General features: G+C 46.2%; 1 protein-coding gene across 3 annotated transcripts in view; it reads left to right on the plus strand.

Annotated features, from left to right (window-relative positions):
- The window catches only part of usp54b (ubiquitin specific peptidase 54b), a 160691-nt gene that overhangs the window by 101870 nt on the left and 37757 nt on the right, over window positions 1-21064 (plus strand). For all 3 annotated transcript variants that reach the window (XR_009807721.1, XM_061907485.1, XM_061907486.1), the window contains exons 8-12: window positions 3632-3778; window positions 9237-9386; window positions 9731-9929; window positions 10095-10277; window positions 12928-13147. Coding sequence is in view for 2 of the 3 variants with exons in the window: in XM_061907485.1 (XP_061763469.1) it covers window positions 3632-3778; window positions 9237-9386; window positions 9731-9929; window positions 10095-10277; window positions 12928-13147 (899 nt within the window). In the remaining variant the exon portion in view is untranslated. The remainder of the gene's footprint in view (window positions 1-3631; window positions 3779-9236; window positions 9387-9730; window positions 9930-10094; window positions 10278-12927; window positions 13148-21064) is intronic.

A 21064-nucleotide genomic window follows, 5' to 3' on the forward strand; every position in this document is an offset into this window, starting at 1 on the left:
GTGTTGCATCGGGATAAACATGCAGCACTTTGCCTTAACCAAGCCATTGTTTCATGAATGATGACTTTGGGAGACTTGCTGCTTTTGTGGACCCCCCCTTTTTTTTGTGGACCCCCCCGAGACCCTGGCACGGCTCCTCAAAGGGAGAGTCCAGGGAGTGCTGTGGTGCATATGTGTGTGTGTGTGTGTGTGTGTGTGTGTGTGTGTGTGTGTGTGGGAGGATTGCCGTTTTTGGCAAAGTCCGCCAGTCGGCAGGGAGTTCTCAGGCTGTTTCCGAGCCAGCTTTGCCAGTGTGTGCGTACGCGTGTGTGTGTGTGTGTGTGTGTGTGTGTGTGTGTGTTTGCGTGTGTGTGTGTGTGTGTGTGTGTGTGTGTGTGTGTGTGTGTGTGTGTGTGTGTGATTGCGTGTGTGTGTGTGTGTGTTTGCGTGTGTGTGTGTGTGTGTGTGTGTGTTTGCGTGTGTGTGTGTGTGTGTGTGTGTGTTTGCGTGTGTGTGTGTGTGTGTGTGTGTATGTGTTTGCGTGTGTGTGTGTGTGTGTGTGTGATTGCGTGTGTGTGTGTGTGTGATTGCGTGTGTGTGTGTGTGTGTGTGTGTGTGTTTGCGTGTGTGTGTGTGTGTGTGTGTGTGTGTGTGATTGCGTGTGTGTGTGTGCGTGTGTGTGTGTGTGTGTGTTTGCGTGTGTGTGTGTGTGTGTGTGTGTTTGCGTGTGTGTGTGTGTGTGTGTGTGTGTTTGCGTGTGTGTGTGTGTGTGTGTGTGTGATTGCGTGTGTGTGTGTGTGTGTTTGCGTGTGTGTGTGTGTGTGTGTGTGTGTGTTTGCGTGTGTGTGTGTGTGTGTGTGATTGCGTGTGTGTGTGTGTGTGTGTGTGTTTGCGTGTGTGTGTGTGTGTGTGTGTGTGTGTTTGCGTGTGTGTGTGTGTGTGATTGCGTGTGTGTGTGTGTGTGTGTGTGTGTGTTTGCGTGTGTGTGTGTGTGTTTGTGTGTGTGATTGCGCGTGTGTGTGTGTACGCGTGTGTGTGTGTGTGTGTGTGTTTGCGTGTGTGTGTGTGTGTGTGTGTGATTGCGCGTGTGTGTGTGTACGCGTGTGTGTGTGTGTTTGCGTGTGTGGGAGGATTGCCGTTTTTGGCAAAGTCCGCCAGTCGGCAGGGAGTTCTCAGGCTGTTTCCGAGCCAGCTTTGCCAGTGTGTGTGTTTGCGTGTGTGTGTGTGTGTGTGTGCGTGTGTGTGTGTGTGCTCTGCGGTAGGTCATGACTCAAAGGATCCGGTACATGCAGTCCTGAACTCATCAGAAGGCCCCGAGGGACAAACAAGTCTCTTCCTGTGGCGTCCTACCTGCGCGTCTCCCGGGTCCAATTATGGGGACGCGTGACCACCTGCTGATAGGTCCGAGGTCACCGGGAGGTTTTTTCCGCACCAAACTCACTAGAACTGGAAAAGCCTTCTCCTCATTCCGGTCCCACGAAATTGGACGTCTGCAATTGTGCAAAAATGTAATTAAAGTGGGAATGAATGTCACACAAATTTGTCCTCTGCATTTGACACATCACCCTTGTTCACCCCCTGGGAGGTGAGGGGAGTAGTGAGCAGCAGCGGTGCCGCGCCCGGGTATGTATGTATGTATGTATGTACATATATGTATGTATGTATGTATATATATATGTATGTATGTATGTACATATATGTATGTATGTATGTATATATATGTATGTATGTATGTATATATATATGTATGTATGTATATATATGTATGTATGTATGTATATATATATGTATGTATGTATGTACATATATGTATGTATGTATGTATATATATGTATGTATGTATGTACATATATGTATGTATGTATGTATATATATGTATGTATGTATGTATGTACATATATGTATGTATGTATGTACATGTATGTATGTATGTATGTATATATATGTATGTATGTATGTACATATATGTATGTATGTATGTATATATATGTATGTATGTATATATATATGTATGTATGTATGTATGTATGTACATGTATGTATGTATGTACATGTATGTATGTATGTATGTATATATATGAATGTATGTACATATATGTATGTATGTATATATATGTATGTATGTATGTATGTACATGTATGTATGTATGTATATATATATATGTATGTATGTATGTACATATATGTATGTATGTATATATATGTATGTATGTATATATATGTATGTATGTATGTATGTATATATATGTATGTATGTACATATATGTATGTATGTATATATATGTATGTATGTATGTATATATATGTATGTATGTATGTATGTACATATATGTATGTATGTATGTATATATATATATATATGTATGTATGTATGTACATATATGTATGTATGTACATATATGTATGTATGTATGTATATGTATGTATGTATGTATGTATGTATATATATGTATGTATGTATACATATGTATGTATGTATGTACATATATGTATGTATGTATGTATATATATGTATGTATGTACATATATGTATGTATGTATATATATGTATGTATGTATGTATATATATGTATGTATGTATGTATGTACATATATGTATGTATGTATGTATATGTATGTATGTATGTATGTATATATATGTATGTATGTATATATATGTATGTATGTATGTACATATATGTATGTATGTATGTATATATATGTATGTATGTATGTATATATATGTATGTATATATATGTATGTATGTATATACAGAATACTGAGTTGCATCCCAAGAACACCATACCTACTGTGAAGCATGGGGGTGGAAACATCATGCTTTGGGGCTGTTTTTCTGCTAAGGGGACAGGACGATTGATCCGTGTTAAGGAAAGAATGGATGGGGCCATGTATCCTGAGATTTGGAGCCAAAACCTCCTTCCATCAGTGAGAGCTTTGAAGATGAAACGTGGCTGGGTCTTCCAGCATGACAATGATCCAAAACACACCACCCGGGCAACGAAGGAGTGGCTCCGTAAGAAGCATTTGAAAGTCCTGGAGTGGCCTAGCCAGTCTCCAGACCTCAACCCCATAGAAAATCTGTGGAGGGAGTTGAAAGTCTGTGTTGCTCGGCGACAGCCCTAAAACATCAATGCTCTGGAGAAGATATACATTGAGGAATGGGCCAAAATACCAGATACTGTGAGTGCAAAACTGGTAAAGACCCATAGTAGTCGTTTGACCTCTGTTATTGCCAACAAAAGTTATATTACAGAGTATTTAATTGAATTTTTCTTATTGACCAAATATTTATTTTCCACCAATAAATTCTTTAAAATTCCTACAATGTGAATTCCCGGATTCTGTCTCTCACAGTTGAAGTGTACCTTTGATGAAAATGACAGACCTCTGTCATCATTTGAAGTGGGAGAACTTGCACAATCGCTGGCTGACTAAATACTTTTTTGCCCCACTGTATTTGCATACTAGTTCTAGCTAATGGGCTGTTCTAGGGTTCTAGTTCTTCATCGCAGGGCCAACACAGATAGACAGACAACATCCGTCCATCCATTTTCTACCAATTATTCACTTTCGGGGTCGCCCCCCCCCCCCCCCCCCCCCACACACTTACTGACCTCAGACTGTTCCTTTGTTTTTTTCCTCCCACCCCAGAGCAACTGTGGCGAGGTGTTGCGTATCCGCCGCGTGCTGATGAACTCGCCGGAGATCGTCTCCATCGGGCTGGTGTGGGACTCCGACCACTCCGACCTGGCCGAGGACGTCATCCACAGCCTGGGGACCTGCCTGCGCCTGGGCGACGTAAGTTGGCGTTTGCATCGTGTTCACACTTTGGACAGCGGCTCCACTTTATGACTTTTTGGGGCGTTTTGCAACGGTGCATATTTGCTTAAGACGCACACCCCTGACTGAAAAGTGTCCTGCTATGACCGCCATCTTTACAGGCCTACTGAAATGAGATGTTCTTATTCAAACGGGGATAGCAGCTCCATTCTATGTGTCATACTTCATCATTTTGCGATATTGCCATATTTTTGCTGAAAGGATTTAGTAGAGAACATCGACGATAAAGTTGGCAACTTTTGGTCGCTAATAAAAAAGCCTTGCCTGTAGCGGAAGTAGCAGACGATGTGCACGTGACGTCACGGGTTGTGGAGCTTCTCACATCTGAACATTGTTTACAATCATGGCCACCAGCAGCCAGAGCGATTCGGACCGAGAAAGCGACGATTTCCCCATTAATTTGAGCGAGGATAAAAGATTTGTGGATGAGGAAAGTTAGAGTGAAGTACTAGAAAAAGAAAAAAAAGACAGGGCAGTGGGAGTGAAGTGAATTATATTTATATAGCGCTTTTCTGTAGCGCAGGGGTAGGGAACCTATGGCCCTAGAGCCAGATGTGGCTCTTTTGATGACTGCATCTGGCTCTCGGATACATCTTAGCTGACATTGCTTAACACGATAAGTAATGAATAATTCCGCTGGTAATCGTAGTTCCTTGAATTTCCGCAGAGGCGCTAATTAATTTAAAACCTCTTCTCACTCCGGCACTTACTATAGGCATGCGGTAAATGTAGGCCTGCGCTTATAAATCTGAGTGTGATGTAAGGATACCATCATGAAAAGCATATTTAATTAAAAAAAGTTATTATGGTCTTACCTTTACTTATAAATGAAGTCCATGCGCAGCTCCTTCTGCCTACCGAGGATGTCGTAGTGGTTTATGTTGTGGTTTGTGCAGCCCTTTGAGACACTAGTGATTCAGGGCTATGTAAGTAAACATTGATTGATTGATTGATTGATAACTTGTTTATAGAAGTCTTCCTTATCTTTCTTCAGTTTTAAAAGTCTCTCTGTCTCGATTGAGATCTTCCTTTATTACCTCCTGCTTCCATTGAAAGTCCAGTTTAGAAAACGGTTTAATTTTAGATATGCAATCCTCCATGTTAAAAGTGCAAGCGAGAGGAAAAAATAAACGATCGCTGCTTGTTGTCACTTCTTCTGCAGCCGAGTAGTCGCAAGAAGGATCACTAGCGCCCTCTACCACCAGGAGGCGGGAGTCATTTAATGACTCATATTTGACACACGCAGCTACGGTATATAAATAAAACATAGCTGCTTACTGTTCTTTTTAGCATATTCAATAGCTTGGACCTTCAATCCTACTGAATAGCTCTTAATCTTCTTCCCTTTATGCGATTTCAAATGATTGAAATCAGTCTCCTCCGTTTTGAAAATGATGACAGGTGAAGTGTCACTCGTGACGTGACGAGTTTGATCCGGCGGAAATTCTAGGCATATGCTAATTATTTTGCGAAACGAGTTTGACCTGGCGGAAATTCTAGATATGCGCTAACTAAAATAATATTTAGCGAAACGAGTTTGACCCGGCAGTAATTTTAGGCAGGCTATATACCCGGCGGCAATTCAAGGAAATACGGTATGTCCAACTTGTGTGCTCAGCTGTTACACTCGGCGGGTGTTTTATTGACCAAGGACCACATGAACCGGTGCGGCGGTCCAGACCCGTCCTCCGGGCCTTGAGCGTGACACCTGTGCCTTCGAGTGTTGACAAGTTGGAAGGAAACGCTCTGAATACCAAAAAGGTCGTCCTCTGCCCCCTGAAGGACCCGACAGGAGGAAAGGTCTCGGAAGGAAGTGACCTTGACATGGAGGACAGGGCGGCTGTTAGCACCCCCCCTGATGAATCCTCGCTAGACTAAGGACAGCATGTCAGGGGAGGAGGGGCTGCCGTTGTCACGGCAACAAACAACTTTTTTTACCTCCCTCACGCCACTGACTTTTTTGGACCTGATTCCAGGTTAGGTCCCCCCCCACCCCCGCAACCCATCCTCCCGCCATTCCTCCTCCGCGTGCCGCCGCTCCTTTCCCCTCCCCAGATGAAGCCGGTGGCGGGATACAAATCGGGGGTCGTAATGCGCTTTGTTGCTTTTGTGTCGGCCGCCGTTTCACATCCATCCGCCCGCCGTCTCTTTCGCTCTTAGAGCCGCCGTGATTAGCCCCTTTGCGATAATAGATAACAATTTGGATAATTACTCGCTTCCTGCCTCTTAAACGTAACAATGTGCTCGCTTCGCTGGGTACGGGCTCGGCGTTTTTTGTTTTTTTCACGCTCAAACCATCCGCGGAATTGGCTTCATTTCTAATATTAGATATAGCGGGAGGAGGGGGGAAAAAATAAAGTATTGGGACACTTCCTACCTTCGCAATGACTGTCAGGTTCAAACACTGATTATAACTATTAATCAGACAAGAAGCAAGGAACCAAGCTGAGACAAAGTTCAATTTAGCTCATGAGGAGAAAGCACAGCGCTGAACACTTGGTCACAGTCTCGACCTACGCTCTAAGGTTCAGCTCCCGCGTCCCTCTTTTTATTCAGAGTTCCATAGTCAACATCACTGAGGCCGCCTCTAAAAGGAGTGGTCACATATATTATGCAAAGCAGGTCCAGGACGCACAGTACAAGACGGAATGGGCTGGGGGCCTTGTGATTTCGCCTTGTCCCCGCTTGTTGTCATCTAATCTTCATTGAGGTCCACGCAACACTGTAAGGGACAAGCAGTAGAAAATGGATAGATATTATATTATGATATAATATGTACAACATATAACACATCTCAATTACTATGTACAACATTACAGTATATGTAACAGCTGCAGCAAAAAAGTACAGCCTAAAATAAAGAGAAGATCTAGTAGATAGATATGTAGGTAGATATGTAGGTAGGTAGGTAGGTAGGTAGGTACAGTATTTAGATAGATAGACAGACAGACAGAAAGTAGGTAGGTAGATAGGTAGGTAGGTTTTTTGAAACTTTTATTAGTAGATTGCACAGTACAGTACATATTCCGTACAATTGACCACTAAATGGTAACACCTCAATAAGTTTTTCAACTTGTTTAAGTCGGGGTCCACGTTAATCAATTCATGGTAAAGGTAGGTCGTCGGTAGGTAGATAGGTAGGTAGGTTTCGGTCGGTAGGTAGATAGGTCGTCTATCGGTCGGTCTGTAGGTAGGTTGTCAGTTGGTAGATAGGTCGTCGGTTTTTCAGTAGGTAGATAGGTCGGTCGGTAAGTAAGTAGGTAGGTCGGTAGGTAGGTTGTCGGTCGGTTAGTCGGTAGGTAGGTCGTCCGTCGGTCAATCGGTAAGTAGTTAGGTAGGTCAGTCGGTAAGTTTGATTGATTAAAACTTTTATTAGTAGATTGCACAGTTCAGTACATATTCTGTACAATTGACCACTAAATGGTAACACCCCAATAAGTTGTTCACCTTTTTGAAGTTGTTTTTCAACTTGTTTAAGTCGGGGTCCACTTTAATCAATTCATGGTAGGTAGGTTGGTGGGTCGGTCGGTCAGTAGGTTGTCGTTTGGTCGATTGGTAGGTAGGTAGGTCGTCGGTTGGTCAGTAGGTAGATAGGTAGGTAGGTAAGTTGTCGGTCGATAGGTAGGTAGCTAGTTGGTCGCTCAGTCGGTAGGTAAATAGAATAGATTAACGTGGACCCCGACTTAAACAAGTTGAAAAACTTATTGGGGTGTTACCATTTAGTGGTCAATTGTACGGAATATGTACTGTACTGTGCAATCTACCAATAAAAGTATCAATCAATCAATCAAAGGTCGTCAGTCGTTCAGTAGGTCGATAGGTAGGTAGGTAAGTAGGTAGGGTCGTCGGTCGGTTGGTAGATAGGTAGTTAGGTTGTCGGTTGGTCGGTAGGTAGGTCGTCGGTCGGTTAGTCGGTAGGTAGGTCGTCCGTCGGTCAATCGGTAAGTAGTTAGGTAGGTCAGTCGGTAAGTTTGATTGATTAAAACTTTTATTAGTAGATTGCACAGTTCAGTACATATTCTGTACAATTGACCACCGAATGGTAACACCCCTATAAGTTTTTCACCTTTTTAAAGTTGTTTTTCAACTTGTTTAAGTCGGGGTCCACTTTAATCAATTCATGGTAGGTAGGTCGGTCGGTCGGTCGGTAGGTAGGTCGTCAGTTGGTCAGTAGGTAGATAGGTAGGTAGGTAGGTAGGTAGGTAGGTACAGTATTTAGATAGATAGACAGACAGAAAGTAGGTAGGTAGATAGGTAGGTAGGTTTGTTGAAACTTTTATTAGTAGATTGCACAGTTCAGTACATATTCCGTACAATTGACCACTAAATGGTAACACCCCAATAAGTTTTTCAACTTGTTCAAGTCGGGGTCCACGTTAATCAATTCATGGTAAAGGTAGGTCGTCGGGAGGTAGATAGGTAGGTAGGTTTCAGTCGGTAGGTAGATAGGTCGTCGGTCGGTCGGTCGGTCGGTCGGTTGGTTGGTAGGTAGGTTGTCGGTCGGTCAGTCGGTAGGTAAATAGAATAGATTAACGTGGACCCCGACTTAAACAAGTTGAAAAACTTATAGTGGTGTTACCATTTAGTGGTCAATTGTACGGAATATGTACTGTACTGTGCAAACTACTAATAAAAGTTTTAATCAATCAATCAATCAAAGGTCGTCAGTCGTTCAGTAGGTAGATAGGTTGGTAGATAGGTAGGTAGGTAGGTAGGTCGTCAGTTGGTAGATAGGTAGGTAGGTTGTCGGTTGGTCGGTAGGTAGGTCGTCGGTCGGTAAGTAGTTAGGTAGGTCAGTCGGTAAGTTTGATTGATTAAAACTTTTATTAGTAGTTTGCACAGTTCAGTGCATATTCCGTACAATTGACCACTAAATGGTAACACCCCGATAGGTTTTTCACCTTTTTGAAGTTGTTTTTCAACTTGTTTAAGTCGGGGTCCACTTTAATCAATTCATGGTAGGTAGGTAGGTAGGTTGTCGTTTGGTCGATTGGTAGGTAGGTAGGTCGTCGGTTGATCAGTAGGTATATAGGTAGGTAGGTAAGTTGTCGGTCGGTAGGTAGGTAGCTAGTTGGTGAGTCGGTAGGTAGGTAGGTTGTCCCTCGGTCTGTCGGTAAGTAGGTAGGAAGGTCTGTAGGTAGGTATGTCGTCGGTCGGTAAGTCGTCGGTCGGTCGGTCGGTTGCTCGGTCGGTATGTAGAACGTTGGTTGGTGGGTCGGTAGGAAGATAGGTAGGTATGTCGTCAGTCGCTCGGTAGATAGTTAGATAGGTGGGTAGATAGAAATAATGAGTGCATACAGGAGTAAAATAAAGATGTGAAGGGGTTTGTCTCACACCTCTCCCTCTCCTCCCCGCATCCCTCCTTCCCTCCTTCCCTCCCTCCCTCCACGCTGCTCTCCTCCCTCCCTCGGCGTAGTTGTTCTACCGTGTGACAGAGGAGCGGGCTCGCCAGGCAGAGCTCTACTTGGTGGGCATGGTGTGCTACTACGGCAAGCACTACTCCACCTTCTTCTTCCAGACCAAGATACGCAAATGGATGTACTTCGACGATGCCCAAGTCAAAGAGGTGAGTGTGTGTCAGTGTGTGTGTGTGTGTGTGTGTGTGTGTGTGTGCACATTTACTTGTTCTTTTGGCTGCAACTGATTATGTGTTAAGGTCGTTTGGATGTTGGCTGGCGTCCTAGCAGTGAGTCACGTAGAGGATATGTGCCGCCGTAATGAGAAAGTATCGCCACGTGATATCAAAATGGACACACTGCAGCATGTATAGGACATGTTTGACCTTCGGCTTTTGGCAGTCAGTCCAACGCGCTCTCTCTCTCTCCGTATGGACCTTTTACTTTGCCTAATTTGTGTGTGTGTGTGTGTGTGTGTGTGTGTGTGTGTGTGTGTGTGTGTGTGTGTGTCCAGATCGGCCCTAAGTGGAAGGACGTGGTGTCCCGCTGTATCAAAGGCCATTATCAGCCCCTGCTGCTGCTCTACGCTGACCCCCGGGGGACGCCGGTGATACTGCAGGAGAGCTCCAACCCCTGCACCGGCTCCAACCCTCAGCTGGATCTCCAGCTCTGCAGCGGCAGCAGCAAGGCGAGCTACGACAGCGAGGACTCCGGTACGCACCAGCAGATTACTCTGGTGACCATAATCCGGGGGCCGGGGGGGGGGTGGTCAGGCGAGGGTGTGCCAATAACACGCTGACCTTCAACCCTCTAAAGAACATGTTTTTATCCCGGACTCTGACGGTATGCTCGGGATTAACTCAAAGGTTCTGTCTTAGGTCGGGAGCCGTCCATTTCCAGCGATACCCGGACGGACTCGTCGACGGACAGCTCGAGTCACCGCGCCGCACGCAGTCGACCTCTGCACCAGTCCACGGGCAGCCACTTGTCCAGTGACTCTCAGACCACCGTGGTCTGCAACTACCAGCTCGGCACGCCGTCCCACGGTGCAGACGCCGGAGGTACGACTACTACTACTTCTACTACAGCTAGGACTACTACTTTGAGTACTGTCTTCTTTTGGGAGTAGTTATAGGTGTACAACTTAGGGGCAGGCTTGTGTTTGTGCACCCTGAAGACTAAAACCGAACACCTGAGGTACCAACAACTGCATTGGAGCCTTATAATTACTCCAGTAAGTCCCAATACGGTCACTTCTACCAGGAACGGTAGCTCTGACCTTAGACTGGACCACTGGTCCCTTCTACCAGGAGTGGTAACTCTGACCTTAGACTGGACCACAGGTCCCGTCTACCAGGAGTGGTAGCTCTGACCTTAGACTGGACTAAGTGTCCCTTCTACCAGGACTGGTAGCTCTGACCTTAGACTGGACCACAGGTCCCTTCTACCAGGAGTGGTAACTGTGACCTTAGACTGGACTACAGGTCCCTTCTACCAGGAGTGGTAGCTCTGACCTTAGACTGGACTAACTGTCCCTTCTACCAGGAGTGGTAGCTCTGACCTTAGACTGGACTAATTGTCCCTTCTACCAGGACTGGTAGCTCTGACCTTAGACTGGACCACAGGTCCCGTCTACCAGGAGTGGTAGCTCTGACCTTAGACTGGACTAACTGTCCCTTCTACCAGGAGTGGTAGCTCTGACCTTAGACTGGACTACCTGTCCCTTCTACCAGGAGTGTTAACTCTGACCTTAGACTGGACCACAGGTCCCTTCTACCATTATATTATTTTAAGCGGTCCGCCCTTCATTTATGTAGTCCGCCACGTAATTTAATTGGCCTGCCAGATCATTTCATGTGGTTGGCAACATCAATCAAGGTGACTCGTCACGTCAGTTTATGTGGTCTGCCACTTTATTTTATTTGGTCCGTTACATGGGCTGCCTCAATATTTAAAGTGGTACGCCACGTCATTAAAAGTGGCCCGTCACGTCATTTACGTGATCTGGCAGTATCTTTAAGGTGGCCCGCCACAGCATTTACATGGGTCGCCACATTATTTTATGCAGTCTGCCACATTATTTGACGTGGTCTGCTCTATTATTTTATGTGGTCCGCCCTTCATTTATGAAGTCCGCCACGTAATTTAATTGGCCTGCCACATCATTTCATGTGGTTGGCAACGTCAATCAAGGTGGTTCGTCACGTCAGTTTATGTGGTCTGCCACTTTATTTTATTTGGTCCGTTACAAAGGCTGCCTCAATATTTAAAGTGATCCACCACATCATTTAAGTGGTCCGCCACATCATTTAAACTGGCCTGTCACATCATTGAAGTGGTCCACCACTTCCTTAAAGGTGGACTGCCACTTCATTTACATGGGTCGCCACGTTATTTTATGCGGTCTGCCACATTATTTTTTGTGGTCCACTATTATTGTATGTGGTCCGCCACGTAGTTTTACTGGCCTGCCACATCATTTCATGTGGTTGGCAACATCAATCAAGGTGGCCCGTCACGTCAGTTTATGTGGTCTGCCACTTTATTTTATTTGGTCCGTTACAAAGGCTGCCTCAATATTTAAAGTGATCCACCACATCATTGAAGTGGTCCGCCACGTCATTTAAACTGGCCTGTCACATCATTGAAGTGGTCCACCACTTCCTTAAAGGTGGACTGCCACTTCATTTACATGGGTCGCCACGTTATTTTCTGCGGTCTGCCACATTATTTTTTGTGGTCCACTATTATTGTACGTGGTCCGCCACGTAGTTTTACTGGCCTGCCACATCATTTCATGTGGTTGGCAACATCAATCAAGGTGGCCCGTCACGTCAGTTTATGTGGTCTGCCACTTTATTTTATTTGGTCCGTTACAAAGGCTGCCTCAATATTTAAAGTGATCCACCACATCATTGAAGTGGTCCACCATTTCCTTAAAGGTGGACTGCCACTTTTTTTTTACATGGCTCGCCACGTTATTTTATGCGGTCTGCCACATTATTTTTTGTGGTCTACTATTATTGTACGTGGTCCGCCACGTAATTTAATTGGCCTGCCACATCATTTCACGTGGTTGGCAACATAATTTTTATGTGGCCGTCACATTCTTTAAGTGGTCCACAACTTCCTTGAACGTAGACCGGCACATCATTTATGTGGTCCGCCACTTCTTTTAAGGTGGTCCGTCACGTCATTTCTTGTGGTCCATCATGTAATTGAAGTGGCCTGCCACAACATTTCAGTGGTCCAATGCTTCCTTCAACATTTTTTGTGGTTCACAACATCCTTTTATATATTCCGACACATTATTTTATGCCCTTCATTTATGTGGCCCCCGCCCACGTCATTTTATTGGGTTCAATTTCATGTGGCCCACCACATTTTTTTATGTTGTCTTTTATTTGGCTCCCTACAGCATTAAAAGTGGCCTGTCACATTGTGTTAGTGGTCCGTTACTTCTACCTAAAGTTGGTCTGCCACAACATTTCCAGGGTCAGCCACATTTTTAATGTGGCCCGCTAAAACTTTTAAGTGCGTCAGGTCATTGAAAATGTATATTCAGGATGGCAATTGTGATGTGACTTGATGTGAACGTGCACCAGAGTTTATGAATCCAATAAGAACATGTCATATAAGATAAGTGGTAGTATTCAAACATGATGAAGTATTTATGACTGAAAGAGATCCTAATTAGCTCCTCCCCTCCAGAGTCAGCAGTGGAGGGTCCACCCGGGCCCCCCACCCCTCCCCTGCAGGAGTACAAGGAGACGGCCGTCTTCCTGCTGTCGTCCCGCCGCCCGCTCACCTCCTCCTCGTCTTCCTCTCGCCCTCTGTCCTCCTCCTCCTCGTCAGGGGTGGGGGGCTGCGAGGGCGGGGTGGGGGGCCGTCACTGGGAGGATGAGAGCACCAGCAGCGAGAGCAAGTCCAGGTACGTCCTCCGTCTTCTTTGCAGCTAGGGACTGTCCTTGCTTACTGAAGACCTCAATTTAAAGGCCCGCCACGTCATTTCATGTGGCCCACCACGTCATTTCATGTGGCCCGCCACTTCCTTTCGTGTTGGACACCGCGTCGTGTCAAACGGCCCGCCATATCATTTCATGTGGCCTGCCACTTCATTTCTAGTGGCCTCCCACGTCATTTCATGCAACCCGCCACTTCTTTTTGTGTGGCCCGCCACATCATTTCAAGTGGCCCGCCATATCATTTCACGCACGCCGCCACTTCATTTCAAGTGGCTTGCCACTTCGTTTCGCGTGGCCTGCCACTTCATTTCATGTGGCCTCCCACGTCATTTCGTGCAACCCGCCACTTCTTTTTGTGTGGTCCGCCACTTCATTTCATGTGGCCCGCCACATCATTTCATGTGGCCCGCCACTTCGTTTCGTGTTGGACACCGCGTCGTGTCAAACGGCCCGCCATATCACTACATGTGGCCCGCCACGTCATTTCACGCACGCCCCCATGTCAGGGCCACCACCTCATTTCAAGTGGCCTGCCAATTCATTTCACGTGGCCTCCCACGTCATTTCGTGCAACCCGCCACTTCTTTTTGTGTGGCCCGCCACATCATTTCAAGTGGCCCGCCATATCATTTCACGCACGCCGCCACTTCATTTCATGTGGCTTGCCACGTCGTTTCGAGTGGCCTGCCACTTCATTTCATGTGGCCTCCCACGTCATTTCGTGCAACCCGCCACTTCTTTTTGTGTGGCCCGCCATATCATTTCACGTACGCCGCCACTTCATTTCATGTGGCTTGCCACGTCGTTTCGAGTGGCCTGCCACTTCATTTCATGTGGCCTCCCACGTCATTTCGTGCAACCCGCCACTTCTTTTTGTGTGGCCCGCCATATCATTTCACGTACGCCGCCACTTCCTTTCATGTGGCTTGCCACGTCGTTTCGAGTGGCCTGCCACTTCATTTCATGTGGCCTCCCACGTCATTTCGTGCAACCCGCCACTTCTTTTTGTGTGGTCCGACACGTCATTTCAAGTGGCCCGCCGTATCATTTCACGCACGCCGCCACTTCATTTCCAGTGGCTTGCCACTTCATTTTAAAAGTGGCCTACCACGTCGTTTCGTGTTGGACACCGCGTCGTATCAAACGGCCCGCCATATCACTACATGTGACCCGCCATATCATTTCACGCACGCCGCCACTTCATTTCATGTGGCTTGCCACTTCGTTTCGAGTGGCCTGCCACTTCATTTCATGTGGCCTGCCACATCCTTTCGTGCGACCCGCCACGTCATTGCGCGCAGCCTGCCACGTCATTTTGTGAAGCCCGCCACGTCATGTAATGTGGCCCGCCAAATCATTTCAAGTGGCCCACCATGTCATTTAATGTGAGCAACGACATCATTTCACAAGTCGTGTCCCGCCGCCCGCCACATCATTTCAATTGGGTTGTCACATCATTTCCCGCGGCATGTCTTGTGGCCTGCCACATCATTTCGTGCTGCCTGCCACATCATTTCGTGTGGCCTGCCACGTCATTTTGCGTGGCCCGCCACATCATTTCAAGTGGCCCACCATGTCATTTCACGCACGCCGTCACTTGATTTCATAGGGTTTACCAAGTCATTTCGTGCTGCCTGCCACATAATTTCTTGCAGTCTGCCACATCATTTTGTGCGACCCGCCACATCATTTCGTGCGGCCCGCCACGTCATTTCATGCGACCCGCCACGTCATTTTGTGCAACCCGCCACATCATTTTGTGCGACCTGCCACATCATTTTGGTTGGCCTGCCACATCATTACATGTGGCCCGCCAAGTCATGTCCCGCCGCCTGCCACGTCCTTTCACGTTGCCCGCCACGTCATTTCAATTGGGTTGCCACATCATTTCCTGCGGCATGTCATGTGGCCCGCCACATAATTTTTTGCGGCCCGCCACATCATTTCCAGTGGCCCGCCACGTCCTTTCATGTGCGCCGCCACGTCATGCCCGCAACGTCATTTCCCGTGGCCCGCCACATCATTTCCTGTGGCCCGCCACATCTTTTCATATGCGCCGCCACGTCATGGCCGCCACGTCATTTCACGTGGTGTGCCACATCATTTTCCTGCGGCCTGCCACATCATTTCGTGCTGCCCTCCACGGCATTTCCCTTGGCCCTCCACAGCATTTCCTGTGGCCCTCCACGGCATTTCAAGTGGCCTGCTACATCATTTAAAGTGGCCGGCTAAACCATAACACGCATCCCGCCATATCATTTCCCGCAGCCTGCCACATCATTTCATGTGCGCCGCCACGTCATGCCTGTCACATCATTTCCTGTGGCCCCCACGTCATTTCCTGTGGCCCCCCACGTCTTTTCAAGCAGCCCGCCACGTCCTTTCATGTGCGCCACGTCATTTCATGTGGTGTGCCACATCATTCTCCAGCGGCCTGCCACATCATTTCGTGCTGCCCTCCACGGCATTTCCCTTGGCCCTCCACAGCATTTCCTGTGCCCCTCCACGGCATTTCAAGTGGCCTGCTACATCATTTAAAGTGGCCGGCTAAACCATAACACGCATCCCGCCATATCATTTCCCGCAGCCTGCCACATCATTTCATGTGCGCCGCCACGTCATGCCTGTCACATCATTTCCTGTGGCCCGCCACGTCATTTCCTGTGGCCCCCCACGTCTTTTCAAGCAGCCCGCCACGTCCTTTCATGTGCGCCACGTCATTTCATGTGGTGTGCCACATCATTCTCCAGCGGCCTGCCACTTCATTTCGTGCTGCCCTCCACGGCATTTCCTGTGGCCCTCCTCTGCATTTCCCGTGGCCCTCCACGTCATTTCAAGTGGTCTGCCACAATATTTAAAGTGGCCGGCTAAACCATAACACGCATCCCGCCATATCATTTCCGCGGCTTGCCACATCATTTCCTGTGGCCCGCCACGTCCTTTCATGTGCGCCACGTCATTTCCTGTGGTGTGCCACATCATTTTCCAGCGGCCTGCCACATAATTTCATGCTGCCTTCCACGGCATTTCCCGTGGCTCTCCACGTCATTTCCTGTGGTCCTCCACGTCATTTAAAGTGGCCGGCTAAACCTGCCACATAATTTCGAGCAATCTGCCAGATTATTTCATCTGGTCTGCCACATCATTTAAATTGGCCGGCCAAATAATTTCACCTATACCTCCATATAATTTCCGGCGGCCTTCCAATTATTTCATGTGTTCCGCCACGTCATTCCATTTGGCTTGCCACATCATTTCATGTGGCCCGCCACGTCATGTCGTGCAGTCTGCCACTAAATTTCCTGTGGCCCGCCACATCTCTTCAAGCGGACTGCGATGTCATGTCCAGCGGCCACATGGCCCGCCACATCATTTCTTGTGGCCCGCCATGTAATTTCGATCGGCTCGCCACATCATTTCTTGTGGCCCGCCATGTAATTTCGATCGGCCTGCCACATCATTTCAAGCGTCTTGTGAAATCCACGGAATAATAGACTTTATCTAATGTACTTTATCTTTTCTTACTGAATTTCTTCTTTCTGTTTTCACAGAAATGTATTGCATGCAATTGCTTATATTTTATTAACTAATAATGTTATATTTTAATATTATACAAACATTTTCTTTTTTATTCAAATAAATCCTGCTGGACTTATGGATGAATGTGTAATAATGATGTTGTTCACGTTAATAATGTCATCTTAGTTACGTGTTTATAATCTGTGATAATTAATAAATATCAGGTGTGTGATTCTTATATTATTATTTTTATTTTGTTGTTGGAATAAAAAGGAACATCAGATTGATTTATATTTTCAAAGCAATTTATTCATTAAAATTGTCCATTGTAAAAATGGCAAAAGGTTTTAAAGTCGAAGAAAAATTCAGAATTTTACAGTTTTTCTGTGTTTCCTAACAACATTATTATTGGGGACGGCGACCTGAGGGTTCCTGGTTCGATCCCCGGCTTCACGTCCGTTGTGTCCTTGAGCAAAACATGTGCGCCACAGCACAAACAATAACACACCTTTTCAGTGTCTTTGCTTGTTTTTCTTTGTTCTTTTTGCATTATCCATCCGTCCATTTTATACCGCTTGTCCCTTTCTGGGTCGCGGGGGGTGATGTGGCCCAGTGGTCCCTAACCGGGCCGCAGAAGAATTTTGTATTATTATTATTATTATTTTCTTTTTTTAATTAAATCATCATAAAAAACACAAGATACACTCACAATTAGTGAAGTGAATTATATTTATATAGCGCTTTTCTCTAGTGACTCAAAGTGCTTTACATAGTGAAACCCAATATCTCTGTTACAATTAAACCAGTGTGGGTCGCACGAAATAAGTGTCTTGCTTAAGGACACAACGGCAGTGACTAGGATGGTGGAAGCGGGAATCGAACCTGCAACCCTCAAGTTGCTGGCACGGCCGCTCTACCAACCGAGCTATACCGCCCGTTAGTGCACCAACCCAAAAACCTCCCTTTTTCATGACAAATATCTCCCTTTTGGGGCGGTATAGCTCGGTTGGTGGAGTGGCCGTGCCAGCAACTTGAGGGTTGCAGGTTCGATTCCCGCTTCCACCATCCTAGTCACTGCCGTTGTGTCCTTGAGCAAAACATGTGCGCCACAGCACAAACAATAACACACCTTTTCAGTGTCTTTGCTTGTTTTTCTTTGTTCTTTTTGCATTATCCATCCGTCCATTTTATACCGCTTGTCCCTTTCTGGGTCGCGGGGGGTGATGTGGCCCAGTGGTCCCTAACCGGGCCGCAGAAGAATTTTGTATTATTATTATTTTATTTTATTTTTTTAATTAAATCCTCATAAAAACACAAGATACACTTACAATTAGTGAAGTGAAGTGAATTATATTTATATAGCGCTTTTCTCTAGTGACTCAAAGTGCTTTACATAGTGAAACCCAATATCTCTGTTACAATTAAACCAGTGTGGGTCGCACGAAATAAGTGTCTTGCTTAAGGACACAACGGCAGTGACTAGGATGGTGGAAGCGGGAATCGAACCTGCAACCCTCAAGTTGCTGGCACGGCCGCTCTACCAACCGAGCTATACCGCCCGTTAGTGCACCAACCCAAAAACCTCCCTTTTTCATGACAAATATCTCCCTTTTGGGGCGGTATAGCTCGGTTGGTGGAGTGGCCGTGCCAGCAACTTGAGGGTTGCAGGTTCGATTCCCGCTTCCACCATCCTAGTCACTGCCGTTGTGTCCTTGAGCAAAACATGTGCGCCACAGCACAAACAATAACACACCTTTTCAGTGTCTTTGCTTGTTTTTCTTTGTTCTTTTTGCATTATCCATCCGTCCATTTTATACCGCTTGTCCCTTTCTGGGTCGCGGGGGGTGATGTGGCCCAGTGGTCCCTAACCGGGCCGCAGAAGAATTTTGTATTATTATTATTTTATTTTATTTTTTTAATTAAATCCTCATAAAAACACAAGATACACTTACAATTAGTGAAGTGAAGTGAATTATATTTATATAGCGCTTTTCTCTAGTGACTCAAAGTGCTTTACATAGTGAAACCCAATATCTCTGTTACAATTAAACCAGTGTGGGTCGCACGAAATAAGTGTCTTGCTTAAGGACACAACGGCAGTGACTAGGATGGTGGAAGCGGGAATCGAACCTGCAACCCTCAAGTTGCTGGCACGGCCGCTCTACCAACCGAGCTATACCGCCCGTTAGTGCACCAACCCAAAAACCTCCCTTTTTCATGACAAATATCTCCCTTTTGGGGCGGTATAGCTCGGTTGGTGGAGTGGCCGTGCCAGCAACTTGAGGGTTGCAGGTTCGATTCCCGCTTCCACCATCCTAGTCACTGCCGTTGTGTCCTTGAGCAAAACATGTGCGCCACAGCACAAACAATAACACACCTTTTCAGTGTCTTTGCTTGTTTTTCTTTGTTCTTTTTGCATTATCCATCCGTCCATTTTATACCGCTTGTCCCTTTCTGGGTCGCGGGGGGTGATGTGGCCCAGTGGTCCCTAACCGGGCCGCAGAAGAATTTTGTATTATTATTATTTTATTTTATTTTTTTAATTAAATCCTCATAAAAACACAAGATACACTTACAATTAGTGAAGTGAAGTGAATTATATTTATATAGCGCTTTTCTCTAGTGACTCAAAGTGCTTTACATAGTGAAACCCAATATCTCTGTTACAATTAAACCAGTGTGGGTCGCACGAAATAAGTGTCTTGCTTAAGGACACAACGGCAGTGACTAGGATGGTGGAAGCGGGAATCGAACCTGCAACCCTCAAGTTGCTGGCACGGCCGCTCTACCAACCGAGCTATACCGCCCGTTAGTGCACCAACCCAAAAACCTCCCTTTTTCATGACAAATATCTCCCTTTTGGGGCGGTATAGCTCGGTTGGTGGAGTGGCCGTGCCAGCAACTTGAGGGTTGCAGGTTCGATTCCCGCTTCCACCATCCTAGTCACTGCCGTTGTGTCCTTGAGCAAAACATGTGCGCCACAGCACAAACAATAACACACCTTTTCAGTGTCTTTGCTTGTTTTTCTTTGTTCTTTTTGCATTATCCATCCGTCCATTTTATACCGCTTGTCCCTTTCTGGGTCGCGGGGGGTGATGTGGCCCAGTGGTCCCTAACCGGGCCGCAGAAGAATTTTGTATTATTATTATTTTATTTTATTTTTTTAATTAAATCCTCATAAAAACACAAGATACACTTACAATTAGTGAAGTGAAGTGAATTATATTTATATAGCGCTTTTCTTTAGTGACTCAAAGCGCTTTACATAGTGAAACCCAATATCTAAGTTACATTTAAAGCAGTGTGGGTGGCCCTGGGAGCAGGTGGGTAAAGTGTCTTGCCCAAGGACACAACGGCAGTGACTAGGATGGCGGAAGCGGGAATCGAACCTGCAACCCTCAAGTTGCTGGCACGGCCGCTCTACCAACCGAGCTATACCGCCCGTTAGTGCACCAACCCAAAAACCTCCCTTTTTCATGACAAAAATCTCCCTTTTGGGGCGGTATAGCTCGGTTGGTGGAGTGGCCGTGCCAGCAACTTGAGGGTTGCAGGTTCGATTCCCACTTCCACCATCCTAGTCACTGCCGTTGTGTCCTTGAGCAAAACATGTGCGCCACAGCACAAACAATAACACACCTTTTCAGTGTCTTTGCTTGTTTTTCTTTGTTCTTTTTGCATTATCCATCCGTCCATTTTCTACCGCTTGTCCTTTTCTGGGTCGCGGGGGGTGATGTGGCCCAGTGGTCCCTAACCGGGCCGCAGAAGAATTTTGTATTATTATTATTATTTTTTTTTAATTAAATCATCATAAAAAACACAAGATACACTTACAATTAGTGAAGTGAAGTGAATTATATTTATATAGCGCTTTTCTCTAGTGACTCAAAGTGCTTTACATAGTGAAACCCAATATCTGTGTTACATTTAAAGCAGTGTGGGTGGCACTGGGAGCAGGTGGGTAAAGTGTCTTGCCCAAGGACACAACGGCAGTGACTGGGATGGCGGAAGCGGGAATCGAACCTGCAACCCTCAAGTTGCTGGCACGGCCGCTCTACCAACCGTTAGTGCACCAACCCAAAAACTTCCCTTTTTAATGACAAAAATCTCCCTTTTGGGGCGGTACAGCTCGGTTGGTGGAGTGGCCGTGCCAGCAACTTGAGGGTTGCAGGTTCGATTCCCGCTTCCGCCATCTAGTCACTGCCGTTGTGTCCTTGGGCAAGACACTTTACCCACCTGCTCCCAGTGCCACCCACACTGCTTTAAATGTAACTTAGATATTGGGTTTCACTATGTTAAGCGCTTTGAGTTACTCGAGAAAAGCGCTATATAAATATATAATTCACTAATTCACTTTTTCTGGTTAA

The sequence above is a fragment of the Nerophis ophidion genome, linkage group LG08 (assembly GCF_033978795.1).
Source record: "Nerophis ophidion isolate RoL-2023_Sa linkage group LG08, RoL_Noph_v1.0, whole genome shotgun sequence".
Classification (NCBI taxonomy): domain Eukaryota; kingdom Metazoa; phylum Chordata; class Actinopteri; order Syngnathiformes; family Syngnathidae; genus Nerophis; species Nerophis ophidion.